We start from the raw sequence: 24,644 nt of genomic DNA, 5'->3' as shown, positions 1-24,644 counted from the left end.
TTTATTTTTGCATATGTGTCTACACCATTTAACATCGTTAAAAAAATTAACAGTTTCAAATTAAAATGACTAAAATAATTTTAATGGGCAGATATGCAAACAAAAATATTTATAAGACAATCGAAAGATAAAAATGTAATTTTAAAATTTTATTTTATTTTTAATTAAAATAAATATGGTTTTTATTAATAGTATTAGAAGAACAGTTATATTAGAAATATTTGTGCAAAAACAGTATTTTGTGAAGGTATAAAAATAAATATAATTTTTAAGAGGATACTCGCACAAATTTAAATTTGTAGAAGAGTATGCATGCAAAAAATACTTTTTTATTTGGTTGCTGCAGAAGATGGTAAACGAGAACACTTGGAAATTCTCTCTCTCTCTCTCTCTCTCTCTCTTTGTTTTTTTTTTTTTGGTGGCAGAATGGAGAACTGATCTGGACCTGGCAATAGCTTCCTAGACTACAATGACATGCGTCAGAGGGCACGCTTTGAACTGGTGAATCCGGCTGCTTTTCAGGATGCTTGCATGCTACCTTTTCTGAAGACTGTAAAAGCGTACAACCATGCACATATCTAAAAGGAAGGGCTCTGCCGGATGCTCCGTTCATGATGAGCCAAAATGTTGCAGGCTTCTGTAGAAGATTATGCACAAGAGTTCTGAAGTTAACAAGTGGAAATGGTTCATAATGGAAGAAAACATTGAGTACAATACTCAGCTAGGAAACTCCCTAGGATTCCACCTGAGCTAAATGTGAGGATGGTCACTTATGCACCTTGTCAGGCAATCTCTGTCAGCACAACTTACGAGCAAGGTTTTAAACTAGCTAATTGGTGGCCTGGATATCAAATTATGAACCCATATATCAAGTACCAAAATGAAAGGTTGAAGAATTTAAGTGTGCCTAGATATCCAAAAGATATATGATAACTGAAATATCATAACAATAATTGATGTAGGTCACTGCTCTCTCTCAAAAAAAAGATATAGTACAACTGAAACTCATCAACATTCATTCTACATTTTTATCTTCAGTATATATTAACTATAAATTTTTAAACAAGCGAGTTAGGAGAGGGGGGGGGGGGGGGGGGGGGGGGGGGGGGGGGGGGAGAGATCTCAGCTGATGTTCTCATATCATTTCTCAGAAAGATATTTAAATATTGTATCAGCCTCAATTATGCTGATTTAATACCAGCCAAGGTGATACAAAACGCCTCTAGAGTCAAAAACAAAAGAGGGACCAATGACAATAAGCACCACTGCCTCCAATGCCGATGCCGACCATTATCTCAGCTGAGATACCATTCATTATCTCAGCTGAGATTGCCGCTGAGATGTCAACCATGCTTGTGCAGTGCTGGCTCCAATGCAACGCTGCAAGACAAATCCAGCTCCTGATAGCTTTGGTCTAAACTGGCATGGATTGCTTTTCAGTTAATTTTCATTACAAACTGTGTCAAGTCTCCACTCTAAATTTTAAACAGCCCTGTCTGCCAAAAAAACTTGTCAACCCACGACACAAGTTTGCAGAAAATAATAGAAACATTAATAAATAATAAACAGTATAAAACTGTCTACTGGTTGCAAGGGAGATAAATTCAGTTAAATCATGTTGATGGTTACATAAGTTATAGACTAGAACATTTCAAATTATACTGAGTTGGATGCCACAAGTGTGCCGGCCATGCAGCAGCATCGCTAAGGGTATTACAGATAAGCAGTACAGACATATATACCGCAACATTATAAAAGCTTGCTGCCGGTCTAATTAAGGATGAATGTTGTATTGTTCTGAGTGAAATACATGGCCTGTCACTTTAGGGGTCTGCAGCACCAAGAATGTCATCATTGGCCGACCCTGTGCTTTCATTGTCACTGATCTCTTCATCAGTACTCCCATCGAAAGAAGGATTCTCGAACTTCTCCCTCTTTGCATAACGCTCACAATATTCTGTTGAAACATTTTTTTTTTTGATATCACAATATGATGAGAGCTAAAGAAGTTCTTGCAAATGCATAACATGCATCAAGAAGAAAGATTAATCTGTTTTTTCATTAGTTAAATCAAGCAGTGCAATCACGGTCGAGAATAAAAATCACATACATTCCCTCATCCAATACTGTAAAAGAAAAGGTCGTATTGAGCGACAACAAGAAACCAAATCTAGTACTTATAGAAGATATAAGACACAACAGCACCTTCCCGATCCACCTGATTGAGCAAGCCTCTTTATGGTCATTATACCATGAGCAACAGTGACCCAAAATCATGTCATGAGGAAACTCAAAAGTAAAAGCTAATTGTCATGGAGCCTGCCTCTACCAGATGGTACCATGTGTCAACTGAAGTTTAGCCCGTATATATAGGAAGCTTTAATTTCTGTAGTTTGTAATGATTGGAAGGTGCATCATTTTATTGATTTAGGTAACTTCCCTACCATAACTGTGCATAAGCAATGGAGCTTATGCATCATGCCTTAATTCTTGTGCAATTTAACATTTTCAGCTCCAGAAGAACATGGTAAGGAGAGGTCCTTGCTCTCATCTATGTAAGTATGAAGAAGGATCTAGCGACAGATTTGATTAGTCTATAACACATATGGATATTTTTCATATCGATAGAAGCAGGAAAAACTAGTGACCATTTAAGAGAATCATCAGTTCTATAATCAAAATTAAAGAGTTTTACTTTTAGTTGATTTTGACAGGATTTGAGTCAGGAGAATTGTACTATTATTTACATTGTATTTCTATTGACACAAATCATAATAATTGACTTGACAGTAATATAGAATATAAACAAAACTTCAACAAAATAACTTGTTATTTGCTCGTATAAGAAGCATCGAAGACATTTGTTGTCATCTGCTGTTTGTCTGGCATCACTATTGGTGTCAATCGTATTGACTTTCTTGCATCTCATTAATACCCAACTTGTTGGGTAATTCATCCCTTACTGTTTATAGGTGTCCACATCCCAGCAACTCTACAATGAGTTGTGATTCTTGAGAAGATATTCTGATTCATAATACTTTTCTACTTTAGTAGTGTCTCTGAACTATATCTTGTGTGCAGGACCCTATAAAAGATCTTTTGAATAGAAATATTTCATCTATAAGATTTGCCCAAACTATAATATGGGAATGTACATATTATCTGATAAAAATTAAAAGGACTAGTTGAACATTGAAAATGCTTCAACCTTTTACTTTTTGCTCATATTGTTGCTGGTCCTTCAGCATCAGTGAAGCTGCATCACCATTCAGTGGATCAGCAGGGTTCGGGTAAAGTAACAGCTGTGGAAGAAAGACTTCAAATATGTTCGAAAGATCTGCAGCCCCACATAAACATGATGAGATATGGAAAATCCAAATATGTTTTTTAGGAAAAAAAAGGAAAAAGTAGAAAACCTGGTATAAAAGATGAATGGATCACTCGAGCAAATTCAAATCATGATATGCTAAATTAATAAATTCACTCATAATTTCACATATCTAAATTGATTCATGTGTAGCTTGTTTCATTAATAGTCTTCCAAAATGTGTTAGTGCGTTGAACAAATTGGCATGCAAGAATGCAAATGGATGGTCTAATAGGCAGCTAAGGGAATCCTGTAAATGGTTGTTTCTGTATTATTTTTCTAACAAACAAAACTATACAAAAATGATGTAATACGTTTAACTTCTAATATATGGTCTTACCAAACATTGGGCTCCAGGATTGGTTGATGACATCCAAGCATATTGAGCCGGATCTGAAATTTCCCATACAATTATGCAAAGAAAGAAAGAAAATAATTGTAAATTCAGGGAAAAAAGGTATAAAAATTATTTATATTTCCTACTCTTCTAAATATATTGTTTGCAAGAATATCACTAATGGGATATATATAAAGCTGACAATACTGATGTAATAAGTCCCCCTCCCCACCCTCTCCCTTCCTTTCTTTCTTTCAAAAGGCTAATGAAAGTAGAAACATCCAATTATATACAATTTTATAGATTGATCATATGAGCACCTATGATGAACCAAAGGAAAAGTTGGAGCTTACAGCTCATCGACATTAGGATGAAATATTTTGTTCAGAAAACCAATAGATGGGGACTTGTATGGGTATGCATCTGGAAGCTCAACATGGACTTTCCACACCCCACCTTCATACGGACCTGCAGGCACCGCAAGTCTAATAGCATCGAGAAGTAAAAGATTAAGATAAAAAGAAACATCAATAAAACGCTTAACAGCAAAATTACAAAAGTGGCTGCACATTGATGCACACATATATGCATCTGTAAAACAAAGTAAACAAGTGACCTGGTTTGCAAAGTTGACATGCTTTTAACGGCAAGCAGCATCCTAAAGAAACATGCATATGCTAACATAACTGTTCTAACAAAAGTTACATGATCGAAACATTTATGAGACCTTTCAACATCTACCATTAAGCCTATCTGTAGCAAAGGTCTTCAAAACATTGATCATTTGCTTTACTATTCAATTTCTTGCAACTCATCTGCAAATTCCAATAAAAGAAAGGCATCATCCTCTCACCTATCTAAATTTTGTATACTGATGAGACTAAAGAAGCATGGTTATGTTATATTCTTTACTGGAGGTTGTAACCCAAGATCAAAGTCAGTAGCCAACAATTCAAATCACTCTTCTAGTTACTGTTTTTTAAGTTCACTTTCATTATTGCAAAGTTTGAAGTTGATCATACACTAGACCATAGTGAGAGCAATACAGATATGAGAAAAATTTGTTCATATTGGCAAGGTAACCACAAGGACTCTGAAATCTGGGTTCTACACCAAACGTTAAGAAATGCCCTTCATCATAGTTACTTTGTCAGAGCTCAATATGGAGATTGCTCTTAGCTTTTGAAACCTCAATGGCTCAATCCATGTCACTATATTTGTACCATGCCACCAAAAATCAGAAAGAAAATCTTCATGATTAGTTTTTGTTTAAGCTTAATAGAGCCTCTAAGCTAGGTCCGGAAATGGTTTAGGCCAGCCCGAGGCCCGTCAGGCTGGGCCAGCTTCAATTTGGGCTTTGGGCTTGGCCCAAGGGAGTTCAGATCGGGTGTAGGACCCATTGTTAGATTCCAATAAATTTTGACTTGGCCCAAGCCAACCAAAAGCCCAACTCAACCCAAGCCTAAGTGATAATAGTGGGTTTGTGGTTAGGGTTTTCCCATACCCTACTTCTAATTTTGCCAAATGGCAGCAAATGGGGATCCTCTTTCTTCCTCTTCAATCATCTCCCTCTTCGACCATATCACCTACCTAGTTGCCTCCCCTCAATATCCACAATGACATTGCCAGCACTGCTAGATCCTTCTTTTTCCTAAACTGCCTCCATAGCTTCTCACCATCAATGGATGCTGCCTTGCCACCAAGATCGGTGGAATCATCCTGAACCGGGCAGTTCCATTCGTACCAAGCCGTCCCGGTGGCGGACTAGGACGGTTTTGGCAACGGAAACTGAAAGATAAACACATTAACATAAGCAAGGATTTCGGATCACTTACAGTTTTTTCCTTCGGTTCGATTCACTGATCGAGGAGTGGATTTTACCAATAAAAATCTACTGTTTTCCACAACCTAAATGCCCAAGACACTTGTAGAGAATCTCTTAACCACGCATATTATTAAATGAAGCCTTATACTCATATATATATATATATATGGCTTCAATGCATAACTGTCAATAGACAGTTTCAGGGTTGGAGAAATGTCTATGGAAAGACACCTTTTTTGGACATGAGATCATGTCTTTTGGTTAACCGATTTGGTTGAACTATCATGGGTGGACCAAACCGGTTTTTCCAACATCTCCCACTCACACATGATGGGTTCAACAGTGTGAGTTTTAACCATTAAGAACAAGTCTTTTCTCCGCGATTTTCATACAGGCAAATAGATCGTGCGACCAGCATACCAAAAAAAAATGATAACGAGCTCACACTACCATACATCTATTAGGAATATATAGTAGTTCAGTAGAGTAAGTATGCAGTACCCGAAAACATTTAAGTCACATTTCAAGTACCTCATGATCTCACTTTAACTTATCACATTACTTGTTTTCTGTTTTGTATTCACAATCATGCTTTAACACGTAGTCAAAATGATTGGTCGACCAGTGAATACCACAAAGAAATGAGACACAAAATGATCTTTCTTTCTATCTTGAATCTCTTAATTGTAGTTTAGTTGCTTTTCCAGATATGTCCCAATAAATCGAATCAACCATGATTGCAGGTAACATTCCAAGATAGCATACACTAAACTAAATCTCAAGACACAGTAAAAGTAATAAGAGTACTAACAGAGGTACTTATAGCCTCAGGGTTCACACAACGAGAGAGAAGAGATCAATTCTCTCGTTACCCTTATTGGTCGAATTATGCACATGTGGTATGAAGCACATGTTATGGTATTTTTTTCCTTTTCCATGGAGCGTATGTTGATTCTTATTATATGAAATACCATACAAATAATAGTTCAAACACACTTAGTGTCCAACTTGAGTTCACCACTCTACTTTCTTTCTCATTATTACTACAGAACTCACATCTGGCATTTCAAACAGACAAGGTGAGTTGTGGGTTTACTCACCTTCGGTCACAAAATATTACATAGTGACCTCATCTTGATTTACTATCAAGGCGACACTAATTTTAAGCTTGAGCTCATAAATACATTATGCTTAAAATTGTCTCATCTCTATCAACCACAAGTTATAGAGGCGATTACCCGTGTGAGAAGGCCAATCTAATTTCTGTCCAACATACATTTCTTTAAAGGAACTAATCATATGCACTAAGCATTAATGCATATATATATATATATATATATGCATATGTGTGTGCTTAAAAAAAAATAACTTAGCATTAATATAAATACATACATGTGAATCCCCGATAAGAAATTAAAATATCTCATTATTCAAACCATTATGTACATCAAAGTCTACGAAGACCTAAAGATTTCACATGTCTCATAAATACATCTCTAGGAATAGATTTAGTAAACGGATCTGCGATTATTTGATTCGTAGATATGTATTGTATGTTCACATCTTTTGTGCAACCATGTCTCTCACAAAGTTATACTTTGTATCAATATGTTTGGTCTTTGAGTGATATTTGGGATCTTTTGTATAAGCTATCGATGCCTGGCTATCACAATGTACTAGTACTGGATATGCAGCATTTTTCATAACCCCCAAATGATTAAGAAATCTCTTTAACCAAACTGCTTCTTGTACTGCCGCTGAAGAAGCTACAAATTCGGCTTCCATCGTGGACAAAGCTATACAAGTTTGTTTCTTACTACTCCATGAAATTGCCCCATTACTTAGTAAGAAAACATCAGAGGTTGATTTTCTTTCATCCAAATCACCTCCCCAATCAGCATCTATATAGCCTTCAAGACTCAAATCATTTCCTTGATAACATAACGAATAATCCGCAGTACCTTTTAGATATCTCAATATCCTTTTGACCGCTTTCCAATGGTCATGGCCAGGGTGTGATTGATATCTACTTACCATACCAACTGCAAAGCAGATATCTGGTCTTGTACACATCATTGCATACATAAGACTTCCAACTGCACTGGAATAGGAAACTCTTTTCATTTGCTCTTCTTCTTGTGGAGTCTTCGGGCACATTATTTGGCTTAACGCTTCACCTTTTGCAATAGGCGTATCAATGGGTTTACAATCTTGCATATGAAACTGTTCAAGAATTTTCTTTATATAAGGCTCCTGTGAAAGAGATATTAACCTTTTTGAACAAGCTCTTTCAATTTTAACCCCAAAAATATAGTTAGCGTCTCCCATGTCCTTTATTTCAAAATTCGTGAACAACCAATTCTTAACTGATGCTAAGAATTCTTTATCATTAGCAGCCATTAGTATATCATCCACATAAAGTGATAAAATCACAAATTTGTCTTTGGATCTTTTAATATAGACATAGTGGTCTTCATCAATCATGGCAAAATCATATGATATGACAGCCTGATGAACTTTTATATTCCACTGTCTAGAAGATTGTTTAAGGCCATAAATTGACTTCCAAAGTCTATACCTTTGTGCTCTTGGCCTTCTTTAATAAAATCGATAGGTTGTTCCATATAAATTTCTTCTTCCAATTCTTCATTGAGAAAAGCTGTTTTTATATCCATTTGATGTAATTCAAGATCCAAACTAGCTACTATGGCTAAAATTATGCGAATTGAGGTGAATCTCACAATAGGAGAAAATGTCTCTTCATAGTCAATCCCCTCTTGTTGTGTATAGCCTTTTGCTACAGGGCAAGCCTTATATCTTTCTATTGTGCCATCCGTCTTGCGCTTTATTTTGAGAACCCATTTGTTCCCAATTGCTTTCCGACCTTTCGGAAGATCAACCAATTTCCAAACTTGGTTTGATCTCATTGACTCCATTTCTTCTTCCATTGCTCTTTTGCAGGACATTTAAGAGCTTCATCAATATTTCTCGGTTCACCTTCCTCTTGAAGAAATGCTTCTCCTTCAATCTTAAATCGTCGACGGGGAACAAATCCACGGTTACTTTTTCGTAATTGAGATTGTTGTGAAATAAATTCATCATTTCTTGAATCTCTCCCACTTGAACCAGATGTTTTTGATGGATTTTCAAGATTTTTCACCAATTGAGTTTGATTAAACAAATTATCATGGTCCTCTATCTCAAATAAAGATAAACCTTTATTTATTTCACCCTGATTTGGAAAATCATTTTCCAAAAATGTGGCATTACGAGATTCAAACTCAGTAATACTTCCATTATCAGTGTTACCAACGAACACATATTCTTTGGAGGTTTCAGAGTATCGAATAAAAATACTCTTTTTACCCCTTGGACCCAATTTTCCATATTTATGAGAAGAATCATGAATATATGCAGCGCATCCCCAAGGTCTTAAATTACTTAGGTCAGGTTTGCGATCGGTCCAGAATTCATAAGGAGTGAAAGATACTGATTTTGAGGGCACTAGGTTAAGTACATATGCAGCTGTTAATATGCATCACCCCAATAGGTGATCGGCAAATTAGCTTGTGCCATCATAAACCTAACCATTTCCAATAGGGTTCTATTTCTTCTTTCCACAACACCATTTTGTTATGGAGTACTAGGAATAGTTAACTGTCTACCTATTCCCTTTTCATCACAAATTTGTTTGAACTGATCAGACAAATACTCACGTCCACGGTCAGTTCTTAACACTTTGATTTTCCGGTCTAATTGATTTTCAACAAAGTTTAAATATCTTATGAAGCAATCTAATGCATCATATTTGTGAGATATCAAATAGACAAAACTGAAACGTGTATAATCGTCAATAAATGTGATGAAATAAGAAGCCCCATGTCTAGCCCTTACATTCATCGGCCCACAAATATCAGAATGAATTAATTGCAATGAAAAATCGGCTCTAGTTCCTTTACCAAATGGTTTTCTTGCTGTTTTTTCTGCTAAGCAATATTCACATATAGCTAGATTAACCTTTTCAACAGGGCCTAATAGTCCCTCTTTGGCTAATCTATTCATTCGTTGTTGTCCAATGTGACCTAACCTAGCATGCCAAATATTTTCATCCATGTTTGGATTACTAATAGATGTAACAAAGGAAAAAATAGTACTTATTACATTACACATACTATAATCAGTATCAAGTACAATAAAATCATTTAGTACATAACCAGATCCATAATAAGTTGTCCCTAGTAACATGTCTACACTATTGCCATGAAAATTTAATTATAGCCAAACTTAAGTAACATAACAACAGAAATTAAGTTTCGCCGAATATTTGGAGCATATAATACATCATGTAGAATTAAGGGTTGACCACCTCGCATATTCAATTTGCAGGTGCCAATGCCCTTTACTTCAACTCTTGAATTATTTTCCACATATATCCATCTTGCTCCTTGTGGAATTCGACGATATTCCACGAAAGCGTCACGATCTCTTGCTACATGGTCTGTGGTCCCCGAGTCTACAGTCCACAAAAGATGAGATTCAGCTAAGAACACAGAACTTGAAACATAAGACATACTTATATTTGTGCTAAAGGTTTTTACCTTCTTTGCCTCGGAGCATTCACGAGCAAAGTGACCCTTCTTGCCACAGTTGTAGCATCTCAATTTTGCTTTGTTCCTCTTAAAAGGATGCTTTCCTTTACCCGGCTGGCTATGCTTGAGCTTCTTAGAGGTCTTGCCATTACCATTGCCTTTCTTAAAATGACCACTAAAATGCTTTCGCTTGAAGCCCGAAGCTCCTTGCGAACTAGTGTTAGCCATATACACTTCATTAGTGGTTTTATTTGCCTCAAGACGGTCTTCCTCCAATTCCAGATGACGACCAGCATCAGTGAAAGTTCTAATGCTTTCATTATGGGTTAAGTGAACTTTCATGTGCTCCCAATTGTGAGGCAAAGATTGAATTACAGCTTGAACTTGTTGTTCATCAGTTAGCATATGTCCAGCATCTCGTAGTTCACTTATCATGTTCGACATTTCCCTTAAATGCTGCTTCATATTATTATTAGTGTGTTTCTTATATGTGTCGAACTTGATGGTCAGCTGCCTAAGTTTGGTGACAGAAGTTCCACCAAACTTTTCTTTTAATGCTTCCCATATTTCCTTTGCCATCTCAAAAGGCCTGAACTCTCGCATAATATCATTTTCCATGCTACTCAGCAATGTAATCCGAGCAATTGAGTTCTTTTTCCAGGCAATATAAGCCTCCTTATCCTTTATGTGTCGAACCGTTATTCCATCCTCAGGCTCATTCATGGTATGGTTTAAGGCTTCCAGCGCCTCTTGTTCCTCCAATACATATTGGATTTTCATTTGCCATATTTCATAATTTTCACCATTCAATTTCTCACCCTTATTTAATTCAGCTACTATATTCTTAGATGCTGAAGCCATTGCAGAAAACTAAATTTCTACATAAAGACAAACATGCATACAATTAATGCCAAGCACAACACATATTTTTTTTGCCACTAAACATAAATAAAAATTAATGCTAATTCACATAATGGCATGGAATTGAAAGTACACTATAAACATTAATTTTGATTCTTAGTAGACAAAGTTCTAGTTCTTAAAACAAATTATATAGTAAGTCTTAGAACTCCCACTTAAAACATGTATACTAAAACATTAAAATTATATAAACATGGAGAAAAAAAATTAAATAATTAATACACAAGTAAAGAATATAAATCATTCTAGCTTTAACTAGTTTTCAACTAGCGATTTTGCCATCTAAGAACCCGAACCCTCCTTGGACTAGTATCCTCAATTTCTTTTTGAATCATAGTTGATACTATTTGTTCGATCCAAGGAACCACTATTCTACTAATGGTATGACCTCCAGCTATTGTTAAAATCCCACTAATCTCATGCATTAAGTACTCTTTTATAAATGCTCTCACCAATCGAGCATAATCTCTCACTGCTAAGGAATTCCAAAGATCTCTTAGTACTTGTTGCCATGATCTAAATAGAGAATCATACAACACTTGGTACCGTTGATGTTGACATAACGCATGTCCTAGATGAATGATTTCTTCCATCATATAATGAATAGTTTGTACATGTAAAATCATGTCATCATTAGGATCCATCCTTATAACTCGTAATGTGTGCAACAAATCTCTAAGCCTCACCCTTTGTTCCGGAGTCCTTGCTGCCCTCGGAACCCTCACTAAGAGTGGTACTCGTGGCATTATTTCCTACAACAAATGTGAAAAAAATGTTTAAGCATAACACTGAAATATAATAACACACAATTAAAGGATGCGGGAACATTCAATTTCAAAATTTTCAAATGTCACACATACAATCACGGTATGATTAGAAAAATTTCAGAATTTATTTATTTATTTTACTCAACGAAAAAAAATATTTTCTTGTAATTTTAACTCATTTTCGAATATAAAATATTTATATTCGCAAAAATATTTTAAAAATTACAAAAAATTAGGAAATTAATTATTATTATTATTATTATTATTATTATTTTGAATCCAACGGTACAAACTACGTCTCAATATACTTCTCCAAAGCACGTTTGGGAATTTTCTCTCCAGAAAAATATCACGGATTCCATGGCTCCAGAACTAGCCCATATTATTTAAATAAGTGAATGTAACCCATTGCAGAAACAAGCCTGAATTTTTTTTTTGGTTTGGGGGGGGGCTTGTTTCTCCCTCCATAGTGAACGAAATTGAGTGTATTATATATGGATAGAAAGCTTGTTTCAAGGACTTTCCATTGATATAAATTTCGTTTCCCAAAACAAACTGTGGAGAAAGTTATCAAGGTTCAAAGTTTCGAATTTTTGATCTTGCCCATTGCAGAAACAAGCCTGAAACTTTCAGACCTTGTTTCTCCCTCCATAGTGAACGAAATTGAGTGTATTATATATGGATAGAAAGCTTGTTTCAAGGGCTTTCCATTGATATAAATTTTGTTTTCCAAAACAAACTGTGGAGAAAGTTATCAAGGTTCAAAGTTTCGGGTTTTTGATCTTTATGAACTTATATCTCTCAAACCAGTGCACCAAACATCACAAAACTTTCCAGATATCATCTACATATCATATAGTATCTTCATTCAAAAAATCACGGCCTAACTCTATGTGTAAACAAAACCGCCATTAATGGCCATTCAAGGTGGTGAGTGCAAGAGCAATGGATTTAAGATGTTAAAACATGTAATATCCACTCCAAAACATTTCAGAAATCGAATAAACATGTTTTGATACCAATGAAAGATAAACACATTAACATAAGCAAGGATTTCGGATCACTTACAGTTTTTTCCATCGGTTCGATTCACTGATCGAGGAGTGGATTTTACCAATGAAAATCTACTGTTTTCCACAACCTAAATACCCAAGACACTTGCAGAGAATCTCTTAACCACGCATATTATTAAATGAAGCCTTATACTCATATATATATATGGCTTCAATGCATAACTGTCAATAGACAGTTTCAAGGTTGGAGAGATGTCTATGGAAAGACATCTCTTTTGGACATGAGATCGTGTCTTTTGGTTAACCGGCTTGGTTGAACCGTCATGGGTGGACCAAACCGGTTTTTCCAACAGAAACGAAACCCGTTGTTGGAGGAGGAGAAGGAGAAGAAAAGAGAGGAAAAGATAGAGCGAGCCGGAGAGGAAGGGAGAGGAAGAGGAAGGAAGAGAGAGGGAAGTGGAAGCCGGCCGACGGAGGCCAGCGAGCTGCACAGAGGACGCTCCTTCAGGCTCCATGGCTGAAAAACAGGCTGGGTCCTCTATTTCGAACGGCCGCTTTTTAATTTCGTGATTTTTAAGTGAAATCTGCAAAAATCGTGAAATAAAAAAAAGATGCCGACTTCACTTAAAAATCGTGAAATAAAAAAGGGCCAGACCCTTGTTTTGAACGAAACAAGAGATCCAGCTGCGGTGCCTTCCTCCGCCTCCTGTCTGGGTCGCTGGCCTCCGCCAGCCCTCTGTCGGCCCTCCTTCTCTCTCCCTCCCTCTCTCCCCCTTCTCTCTCTCTTTTTCTCTCTTCCTTTTGCCCTCTCTCCCGCCTCCTCTACTGCGTCGGTACAGGCCCGGCACGGCACGGCATGGGCCCGTACCGACCCGTGCCACCGAGCAACCGGTTCGGAGCTCGGTAATGGCACAACAGACCATGCTTGCCACCATCGCTATCACCACCATCAGCAAATCTGCTCCTCTCCCTCCTAAGCACGAATGGATACCCATGATCTACCCTGAACCACCCTTTTGGCTGATCAAGGCTTGTTTAGGTTTGGGACTGTTTGGCCTTGGGACGTGCTTGGGCCTGTGTCAAGCTAAGCCAGGCCCTATAAAAACTTTTCAAGCTTAGGCCCAGGCTCTAAGCCAAAAAAAATTTCAAACTAGGCTCAAGCGAATGAGAAGCCTGTCCGTAGCTTATTCCCAACCCTATTCTCTGCCAAGTAACGGTCATATGTTAGTGATAAGGCCTTTACCATACAATTCCTCGAGCAATATCTCCAATAGAGTTCTAGGAAGAAGGATTCTAAAACATTTAGCAAATTATAGGGCCCCAAAACCGGTCACTTCTATTTAACTTGTAGCAGAATTTTACTCGTGCCTTAAATTTGTCTCTCATGCTATATATAGGATAATTATATAGATGTTCAGTGAAGGATTGTCCTGCCAATTGCAAATCCACTCACAAGACCACCCAAAGTTTAATTAATAACCTACCATGCGAACCTCGATCTCTCATCCATGTTGAGAGTAAATTCACCAATATTTACACTTCATTCACTCTATGGCTCCTAAGTATTATTTGACACCTCCTAGACAACACATACACACTTTTCTTACTTTCTCCTTTGTTATTCTTAAATTGATCAAATTGCAGACTCCACTGACCATTGTTTAACCATGGTAATATGCATCTTCGTTTATTATTGTTACATCACTTCAAAAGGAAAGAAGAAATAACTTACCAATCACTCTAGCACGAAGGCCAAATATCATGTGATGAAATTTTGGTTTCATGGTTTTGTTTTAGTGCCCAAAACCTTAGGCATCAAGTTGATTAGACAAAGTCCAAAGTTTGTTGTACCGGTCAATATCGTACCGAACATACCGCACGTACCAGTACCGAACCAGTACGCAGTTTCGTACCATACTGACACTCGATATGCCTTGCATCTCGTACCGTACTGCATACCAATACCGTAATAAAATGGTACCGGAATGGAATCCGGTATTGAGACGGCGAACCTTGACACAAACTCTTACAACGTTAAATTATACTCAGATCTACACCAACTCGTCTGCTCAACTCATTTAGGAAATCAAACTTGTTATTTTGTTTTCTCATTTTCCTTCTCCTCCAATCAGCTAGTCAATTTCCCTCTGTATAGATGCCTATATTTCTTAGGGAGAAATATGAGGAGGTTGTAGTTGTCTCTAATTAGAATCTTCCTACCTAAATCAGAATTGCATTTTTAACTTGATCTGCAGCAACTAAGTTACTTTCCATTTGAAGTGAGAAGTTCTCGAATTCTGTGAACATACTCTTGATCCCTGCCCACATTCCTACAATTTTGTCAATGCATAGCTTATTTGATCACTAGGCTCAAGTATCATGTCGAGTTGCAAATTTAGCTTGTCACCTACCCACTGTATTGCAACATTATAATATTAAGATAGTTAACGGTCAATAACCTGAATCACAACGAGATTGATTTCCATTTCATTCACAATGAAGACCTCATATCTCTCTCACCTTCCATATTGACCATCTATAAAAAAAAATTGACAACCTTCTTGTGATGCCCCACATGGTAGAATATTAGAATTGAATATAAGAAATCACATAGATGTACATTTGTGAGTAATTCCCATGCCTGTCCTAACATGTACTAGCTAAAGTGTATCCAATAATCTACTAATCCCATTAATACTATATTTTATTTATACGCTTTGTTTCTTTCATCTTTTAATTAGAATCCAAAACATGATAAGCAATAATTAAGGTGTAGCCTTCCAGAGGAAGCAAGGATAAACAACATAGACAAAGCCTAATCCCATCTATTTGTAGTAGCCCATTTATTCTTTGTATGAAAATCTTAGTATATATTAGAGTAATATTAAACTAGTAGCAAACAAAATGTATAATACAACCTTCAATCCCATGGTGGTAGCTACACAAGAGGATTGACATACAAGGATTAAACAGCTGCCTAGGACCCACTATTAAGAAATTTGTGCACCAAATAATGATTGCATGGAACAAAATTAGTTCTTCCTATTTCATTATAGCCATTATATTAAAGGATAGATTTATCTTCCAAGTAAAACTAGGAAACCATGCACCTACCTATACATGTCCACAGGATCATACGAATACTATGCCATACTTGAATAAAAGAAAAAGGTGAGGGCGGATAAATAATATACTCTCTTTGGGGCCATGAAATTCAACGTTAAATTCAGAAAGCCCATCATTTATGGTCTCCACTGTGTAGTCACTCATCATCCTGCAAAAGAAAAAAAAGAGCCAATTAGTATTTGTCACAATAATTAGAAAAAAAATCATTTTAAAAGAGAGCAATATGGCCCCTTCTGGTTATTTAAGAAGGCCATGTCAACATGTTCTAGGAGATAAAAATGGGGCTTGTTGGAACAATTAGATAGCCCAAAACAGGTAGCAACATGTTAAAGGGGATGGAAGAGGCAAAGATGGCATTAAATGCAGACATGCTCATGAAATCTTAATGTCAAAATTGCAATTTTTATATTAATATGGTAAAGGGACTCAAACAAACAATGGCAGCAACAGTTAGCAATCAAATAACAGTAATCGTAACAACTAGAGCAAGGTCACCTCTTGATGAAAATCATGTTGCTTTGAAAATCCACCACAAACTAACAAAGCCTTCTACAACTCAATCAAACCAGTTGAATAAGTCATGATTTTACGAATGAATCGACATAAAGTAGCTCTCTTATGCTATAAGTGAGTAAGACAGTCTTATGATTGAGTCTGTTTAGAAGCAGCGAGAAATTTAGCCTTAGTCTTCTACTAGAAAACTAACGGTATATCTAAGACTCAGCCTAACAACAAAATGTTACAAGAGAATACAGTAATTCAGTGGGTGCAGGCACCGACCACCACATAAGCTGCTTCAGTGGATGCTGGTCACAAGGTTATAGTGCTCAAAATTCATCAAATTCACTATATCTTCAGTCATAAAAGGGAATACATAAGAAAAATTCAGCAAGCATGCCCAAATCGAGGGGTGAGACTTTTGGATATGGTTAGAGATTAAGAACTGCAACAGAAAGATTGTTTGCTCGCATTTTTCTTCTGCCTAATGCACCAAATCCTGCATGATCACAACCTGCAGTTTCTGAAACTAGTCACCTTCCTTCTAGATGATTTATATAAATAGATTATTCTGTAACTATTAAATAAAGATTTTGCTTCAGATCCCACAAACTGTCACAAGAACTAGATAGTTGTCTCAGTTGTATGTATTATGCTTCCAGAAGAATTGACATATCCCAAGCCATGCAGGATTTATCAATTACACACCACTTAGCGACCGCAAATCAAAGTACAATTTGATCAATTTTAAGTCCTAGTACTGCAGGCTGAGCCTATGTGAGATGGTCAAAAAAAATGAATCACAATACAAGTGCAAGTAACAAGAAGAACCAGCATAGAGTTAGAAGTTAGAAGAAACAATCAGATTCACAAAGAAACTGGTTGAAGATATTGTACAGCAAACTTCATGAATTCCTTATAAAATTATCATGCCATCCATGTATTTTGAAAGGGCCACATTTGTTTTCACCTGCCCTGCAACACTAAGCAGGCATATTGCGGAGCTTGCATTGCTCCCTGGCATCTCTCCATGGTTATGTTAAGAAAAAAGCCTATCAATGTGGAGGAAATAATGGAGGAAATAAAAATGCTTACATAAGTCACACTTCAAACAAGGATTCATAATCGAATATTGTGGCACTATATCTTAGCCACAAAAGTTTTCTCCTATTTCCATCAAATGCAACTAAACAATTAATGGTTACACAAGTCACACTGCAGACAAAAGAGTAGTATAAGAACTTACAACTTCATGACATCCATATCTCGCCTCTTGCTTGGAGAAGACATCTTCGTTGAATTAAACCCTATTTTCCAACTGCCGCAACACCAACATCAAATTAGCATATATTGAAAAAAAGCCAGCAATGATACGTTCAGAGTTTTGTCCAATTTTATTGGATGTTTCTTCTTCTTTTTTTTGATAAAAGCGGCATTTCATATAATTCTAATGTGAGTACATCCTGCCTATTGGACGTTTCTTAGAAGACAGTTGGCGAAACAGAAGGATGCAAAATAAGAATGACTCAAACAAACCTGAAATCAAAAGCCAATTGCTCAAGATGACTCATAAGAATGGGGTGAACTAAAGGAGAAGAAACAACTATTTCGATTTCTTTGCTAGTCCAAATCAATTTAGCACTGACTTTACACTTGTCTTCAGAAGTCAGGTTCCCTCATAATGCCTAACTTACAATCAATCTTGTTAGGGATAGGTGAACCACCAAACTAATTGGAAATCTCTTCTCAAAAATCCTTTTGAGCGTCGAGTCTAGTAGGTAACTAAAATATAACGATTCAAAAGTTATCGCTCATCAGCTTATATTCTTCTGCATTTTGCAATCTTATAATTTCCAATAAGTAATCATAACAGGCTTAAATTTTCCCTTGCTAAAGTTATGCAAGAACATCGAAACAGCTTAAGATATAGACATTCCCACAAAAAATAAAAGACATGAATCCGTTAAATAAAATTAATAGATCGGTCGGATATGAATATATCGAATGCAACCTAGAAATTCATACAACAAGAATAGGGGGAAGAATAAACGTATTGTTACTTGAACAACGCATAATCGAATTCACAAGAAAGAGGGAGAGCGAGCAAACGAGAGATTAACTGATTGTTTTTTTTCTTCTTTTTAATTGTTTTATGGAACGGCTGCGTCCGTGAAAGAGTGAAGATATGCATCGAATTGAAAAGGCCATAAAATAAGATGGAACAAAAAAGATAAAAAAGGAAAGGAGGGGCCTGCTTCCGACTTTAACGTCTCTTTCGGCCTCCGACCGGCTTCAAACGACACGCGAGCCCACTGCCCTTCAATCTCTCTCGCACCCGTATTAACCGACCCTGCACTCTTTCCCCTCTTCCATTCGATCATCCTCCATTGCAATTCGTTTGGTTCCGAGTAATCTCGCTCTCTAACCAGAGCTGGTCAAAAGGACCACAAAAAATAAAAAAGGTACAAATACTTCTAGATGTGGACACGGAGCACTAACATCTGCCATGATCCAGTGGGGCAAAACCCATTCCTTGCTGCAGCCTTGCTTCGGCCCACTCCGCAGCCTGATCAGTATCTCAAATGGCATAACTAAAAACAACTTCTTCAAAATCACAAGCACCAAAAATTCAATCTAAACCTAGTCGATCGATCATAAACTGGATCCGCTCTGATATTATTGGTAACAACTCAGAACTTCATCCAGATTAACTAGCCGGAAGATATTATTTAGATTTCTTAGCTCTATATAAGTACTCAGGATTTATCTATTGCATAGCTGACGGGTTAGATGCACCTCATGTGCGTTCCAGCTCCTATAGAGCCGAATTCACCCAACATAATATGCTTTTAGAAAGAGACACCGGCCCATTAATCTGTTGATAAATAGTAATCAGATAGGGGGTCCGTACTTTCCATCGTTTGTGGATATGGATACATGATATTCCATTTTAAGTAAGATTAGATCAATCACCTTGCGAGATGTCAAAATTTTGCAGCATGATTTGCAGCCTGACACCAGAGCCTACAATTTGTGATTCTAATATCTCAACCTGACTTGACTGATGTGTGTCAAGGCATCGATGGTACACGGTGAAAAGAACAACTGTACTCAGCCGAAGTAGCAAGTAAGTAGCACACGAATTAGGGCTAACAAGGAATCATCTTTTTTCTCCATCGACCTGGAAGTAGTGTGTAAGGCTTGCTCGGTGTCCAGCCCGCTTTGGCACTTATTCCCAAGCTAAGGCCCAATCAGCGGGCCCGGACGAGAGAGTTATTCAGGGTTCATTAAGCCCGGCAGGGTAGACTGCTGCTTGTTACTGGGCCAAAATGGTTTGGAACTTCTTCTCAAGCTCAGGCCCAATCAGCGGGCCCGGACGAGAGAGTTATTCAGGGTTCATTAAGCCCCGGCAGGGTAGACTGCTGCTTGTTACTGGGCCAAAATGCAGGCCTGAGCCCAGTACCAGCTTACTTCTAACTAAAGATACGGCAATCGGTCTTTGCTTGCCCCCTACTCCTCGGTCTAATCTATCTTTGTGCAATAAAAAGATAATACCTTCCTTCTTAGCCACGGAGCCACCCAAGTGGTATAAGAATTTTTTTTTGTTTGGAATTATATAGAACGTCTCACTATCCTTGGGTGTCAATTCCGCACCCAATTTGCATTCATGCATTTTTGACCTTCTACATGATTCCAATCTCCAACGTGCAGATGCGGAGCCGCCCTCGTGCATGGTTTCTTTTCTCTTTTTTTTTTCTTTTTTTTTTGGTGAAAAATGGTATTCATATAGATCTCATATGAGCACAGTCTGCCAAAAAATGATACAGAGGGTGAGGTATATCTTCGACCCTAGTCCAAATCAATCCACCTGAATGCCGGACTACAAAGAAGGCGATCTAGTCTGCCGCACTGTTCGCCTTCCTATAAATATGTGATACTTGAAAAAAGCCAATCTCTTCGGCCAAACCGCGGATCTTGCGAAGCAACGGGTGCCCGTCTCCATCCAAGTCCACACCCCGTATCTAATCAACCACTATGACAGAGTCCCTTTCTAAGAATATCCTATCGGCTTTTAGGATTCTCCTCGTATAGGATATGCCCTTCCAGGCAGCCTGCAGCTCCACCTTAAAGACGGCCCGATCTGTGGTGCGTCGTCCTCTAATGGTAAAACATGCTCCTTCATAGTTCGCGCGGATATGACCACTCAGAGACTTATATATGGGTCTGGGTCCACCAATGTATGTCGAAGCCCAGTTCAGGATTAGGGCCCGTACCAGCTCGTTTTAGGGCTAGAACTTATGGTGGAGCTCTCCTTCTCTCTTTCTCTCTCTCACGCGCGCATGTATGCATGCATGCACAGATCCCTGAACTAGTTTAGGGTACGTTGTTTCTGTTATGGGCACAAGCTGTTATTGATTTCTACAAATAATGGGAACAATTTAGGTGCAATTAGGTTACTGGTATGAATGATTGATCGACAACTGCACACCAAGTGGCCTAGATATGCAGCAATTCTGCTCCATTAAATACAAAAGTGTATCAATTACCTAACAAATGACATCGGAAACACTATGTCATGCATCCGAACCATATAATTAATGATCGACTATCCTAGACACCTCCTAGTGCAGCAGTACCGCACCTAACCTGCTTCTGCACACAATGCCAAGCTACATATGATCTTCTCTCGAGCCATGGCCAATTAAACACCAGTCGAATTGTGCCATAAGATACTCCAGCCACGCTCTATCTTCTCCCATGTGCCATTGCATGCAATTTGTGCTGCAACTTTTCATGGAAGCAAGTCTTCATGAACCAAGTTGAAACCATTGTGGGTGGCAAGACCTCGCTTGCCTTGGTCACCAAAAGCTCGATCATGTGGCATGTTTTGCTGCAAGTATTGCTCAAAAGTATGCAGGCAGATTGTAAGCAAACTGAGAGAATTAGTGAATTTTACAAAAGCATGATTCAGAAGATGTACCGCCAACCATGATTGCTCAAACACTGAAATTAAATTTCAGATGATCTAACACAATCTGAAACCTCACTCTTGGTTCTATAATGGATAACCTTGGACAGGATTTTTGGCTTTCTCTGTGTTTCCTCAGAAGAGTCTATCATCTTTTTATCAGAGAAACTAGGATCCTTGCCCACATACGTTAACCCACTTCGTACCATCAAGGAAGTGGTAACTGGCCACTCTATCAGAACTGCGTAGTTCTTTGACTGAGTAAAACTCTCATCATCTTACCCATAATATCTCAAATATAAAAATAAAAGTAATATATATAATATATATAATAAGTTTAAAACACATGGCATGTGGGCCATCTTTAGTCTGCTAATGGGACTTGGTTAACACAAATGCCATGGCATGTGGCGCGGGGGGTGTATCCCAACGGACTCGAGTTGGCATGTGCTTGGGCACGGCAAATCAAGGCAGGAGGAACGCTTGCATGGCCATAGAAAAAGTAACGAGAGCGGCAAAGAGCCCTTGGGAAGGATTAGCCGATTAGGAACGTTGAGACGTATGCGATAATACTGGTAGGGGAGATGATGACAGGCATAGCAAAGAGTCCCCGTGAGGTAGGGAGGATGCAGGGCCACGCAAGGCCTATATATCAAAAGAGATTCCCTACCAATCTTGTCACCCAGCTGTGTTTCTATCTGTAGGCAAGGCATGATTAGAGAACATGCATGGCATAGTTGAAGTGTCGGGCATGCAGAGAATGTATTGCTCTCTCTCTCTCTCTCTCTCTCTCTCTCTCTCTCTCTCTCTCTCTCTCTCTCTCTTTCTCTCTCTCTCAGTCTCACAGATCCTCAAATGTGGCCCATAGATCGTGGAAGATGATGTTGCATGTCTAAGATGACTCTTTTATACCTTTCTCCACCTTTGGCTAAGATCAACTGAAGATATAGGCTCTTCTAGCTAGTGCATGTTACTGAGAAGAATATCTGCTATCAAGGCCAGCTGTATAGAAATTCATGACTTCTGATAAGTATAGAACGCATGTCACATTGATCAGCTTTATGCATGAGATTAATCCTAACAGCATTAGTTGCTATTTGTTCAGTTCCTAGGTAACATCTTATGGTAATTATGTCATTTCTTATGAGCCTTGACACCACTCGTATATTCTCAGGGGTAGCTAGCTAGCCATAAATTAACACCCCTTGGAGGCACACACCAATAATATTACTGGACTTTTTTGAGTTCCTTGGTTATATTTGAGTGCCTCCAGCAGTGACCGAGGCACGAGCAGCCACCTTGCCGCGTTAGAAGAGGAAAAGCAAAGCGAGAATGCGATCGAGATAAAGGAAAGAAGGGTGGGTCCTGTGAGCTGCGATCATATGAGGTGGGCTTTGGATTAATGGCGGCCCCCCATTCTCCACCTCTAATTACTACAAATTTGATAGAGAAATAGAGATGGGGGGGGGGGGGGGGGGGTTCATGTGCCTGCATGTGCGCCGTCCCGTTCCACCCACAACAGCTAAGCGAAAGGGCCAAACACCATTACTGCTCCCACCCTCGTGGGTGTGCGTGCCATCCACAGCAAACTCCTTTTTATTTACTTTCCCATGGATGCACCCCTCCTCCCCCACTGAGCTGGTCATGTCCCTTCTTATCATGGTACCCCCATCCTGCCATGCATCCCTACACAATTCTATACAAAATTCGAGGAAGGAATTCGACCATGATCATCACTTGCAATGTCCATAATTATTTAGTATCATATATACTAGCCATGTAAAGAGGAGAGTATTGTTACTTGTTGGACTCTATGGTGCATGGATGAGTTAGAACATGTGGTGTTACTAGGTTGGTGAAGTGTAGCTTATTTGAGCTTTTAAAAAAAGGTCGAGCACCCACTGATTTGTAAGATTCGTAGTCTAGCTCGGGAGTTTACCTAGCTCCTTCCAGACAGCACATGTGTTCCGAAAGACGAATAGAGCAGCAGACTGGATCGTCTCATTTGTAGTCCGACACTCCAGAAAGTTCATCTAGACGACATTGACAGTTTTACCCTCTCCCTTTTATCTTTTACTTTCTTTTGACTTGGCAGGATGTACTTACGTTAGAGCTACATAAAATGTCATTTTTATTTAAAAAAAAGAAAAGAAAAAAAAGAAAAGAAAAGTGGACCGTTAGAGGAAGGACCACCTTGGTCGTGAAGATGTGATTTGGCTGTGCCGAGCGGCTTGCAATCACTATGTCACCGTCAAGGCCATCAAGGCAAATAGGATTCATTAACTCGATCGCCAGAAGAGCCACGAGATTTCATATGTTTGTTTGATCATTGGTTGAGCACTGCCGTGCTCGTGTGGTCGTTTGGGTGCCTTAATACTATAGAAGGATATCTGGGGTCATGATGTCGAAAGCTTGGACAAATTGGGGATTAATGAGCTCTATCAACTTCGGATACTATGGACCAAAACTTCAAATTGATTCAGCTATTTGATATGTGGATGAGGGTGAAAGATCCTTTCCTGTCTAAATGTCTAATACCATCATGTCTTCTCCATACGATGTATGATTTGATATCCTAGCTAATTTTGAGAGTTGTGAAACTCGAAGTTCAAGTGATCAATGACCAACAACCTCGCCATAGTTGGAACATTGGCAGGCATTCAACTGAAGTTGGATTAAGTTTTGATGGGCAAACAACAACATATTTTGATCAGGTTGGGATTAGGCAATCCCACCTAGCTTAGTCCCAACACAGCAAAGTCCATTCTTTATATATATGATAAATTCATCCATGGCACATTACATCGCTCTATATGTGGTTTCCTACGCCATATAGAACAAACATGCCATTTAAAATTTTCAGGTCCCTCATTTGTACTCCTGTAGGTTAGATGTATATAGTGGTGAGATAGTTTGTAGAATTTTAAATTAATTGAAAATTATTGACAATCATGGTCAAAGTTAAAGGGAAAAATTATTCTAACTTCTAAGGATGTACTCATACTATATATAGTGATTTTGAATATTCTTTACCATATACTTTTCAGGACCTCACAAAAGCAATTAGACCTCAAATATGAAACTTGTATCCCCATCCAGTTTGACCTAACTTGATCTCCTATGCCGCCACCCTGAACCAAATTTTACAATATATAGACATATATAAGAGTGTTAGGACTAGGAGAAATAATTTATGCATTTCACTGGATGCTCATCAATCAGACTGGTCATA

At 38.1% G+C, this 24,644-nt stretch overlaps 1 protein-coding gene across 6 annotated transcripts; it reads right to left on the bottom strand.

Moving 5' to 3' along the window:
* Window positions 1-1,120: 1,120 nt before the first annotated feature.
* LOC103700845 (ubiquitin-conjugating enzyme E2-23 kDa-like) lies at window positions 1,121-18,885 on the bottom strand. Of its 6 annotated transcripts, none has more exons than XM_088716135.2 (7): window positions 18,706-18,884; window positions 17,690-17,761; window positions 16,014-16,093; window positions 4,058-4,172; window positions 3,708-3,760; window positions 3,209-3,337; window positions 1,121-1,496 (listed from the first exon to the last, which is right to left on the bottom strand). In XM_088716135.2, the coding sequence occupies exons 1-7, from the start codon at window positions 18,822-18,824 to the stop codon at window positions 1,483-1,485; spliced, it is 582 nt and encodes a 193-aa protein (XP_088572261.1). In that variant the 5' UTR covers window positions 18,825-18,884; the 3' UTR covers window positions 1,121-1,482. The 6 variants fall into 6 exon arrangements, with proteins under 6 accessions (XP_088572261.1, XP_088572260.1, XP_088572256.1 ...); XM_088716134.2 differs by having other exon boundaries at window positions 1,121-1,492; XM_088716130.1 differs by lacking the exon at window positions 1,121-1,496 and adding an exon at window positions 1,556-1,957 and having other exon boundaries at window positions 3,216-3,337; window positions 18,706-18,885.
* Window positions 18,886-24,644: the final 5,759 nt, after the last annotated feature.

This window comes from Phoenix dactylifera, chromosome 2, assembly GCF_051530095.1.
Source record: "Phoenix dactylifera cultivar Ajwa chromosome 2, Ajwa_hap1_PhDact_Kaust_v1.1, whole genome shotgun sequence".
NCBI lineage: Eukaryota > Viridiplantae > Streptophyta > Magnoliopsida > Arecales > Arecaceae > Phoenix > Phoenix dactylifera.
Note: the sequence above shows the minus strand (reverse complement) of the source record. Positions and strands in the feature narration are given on the sequence as shown.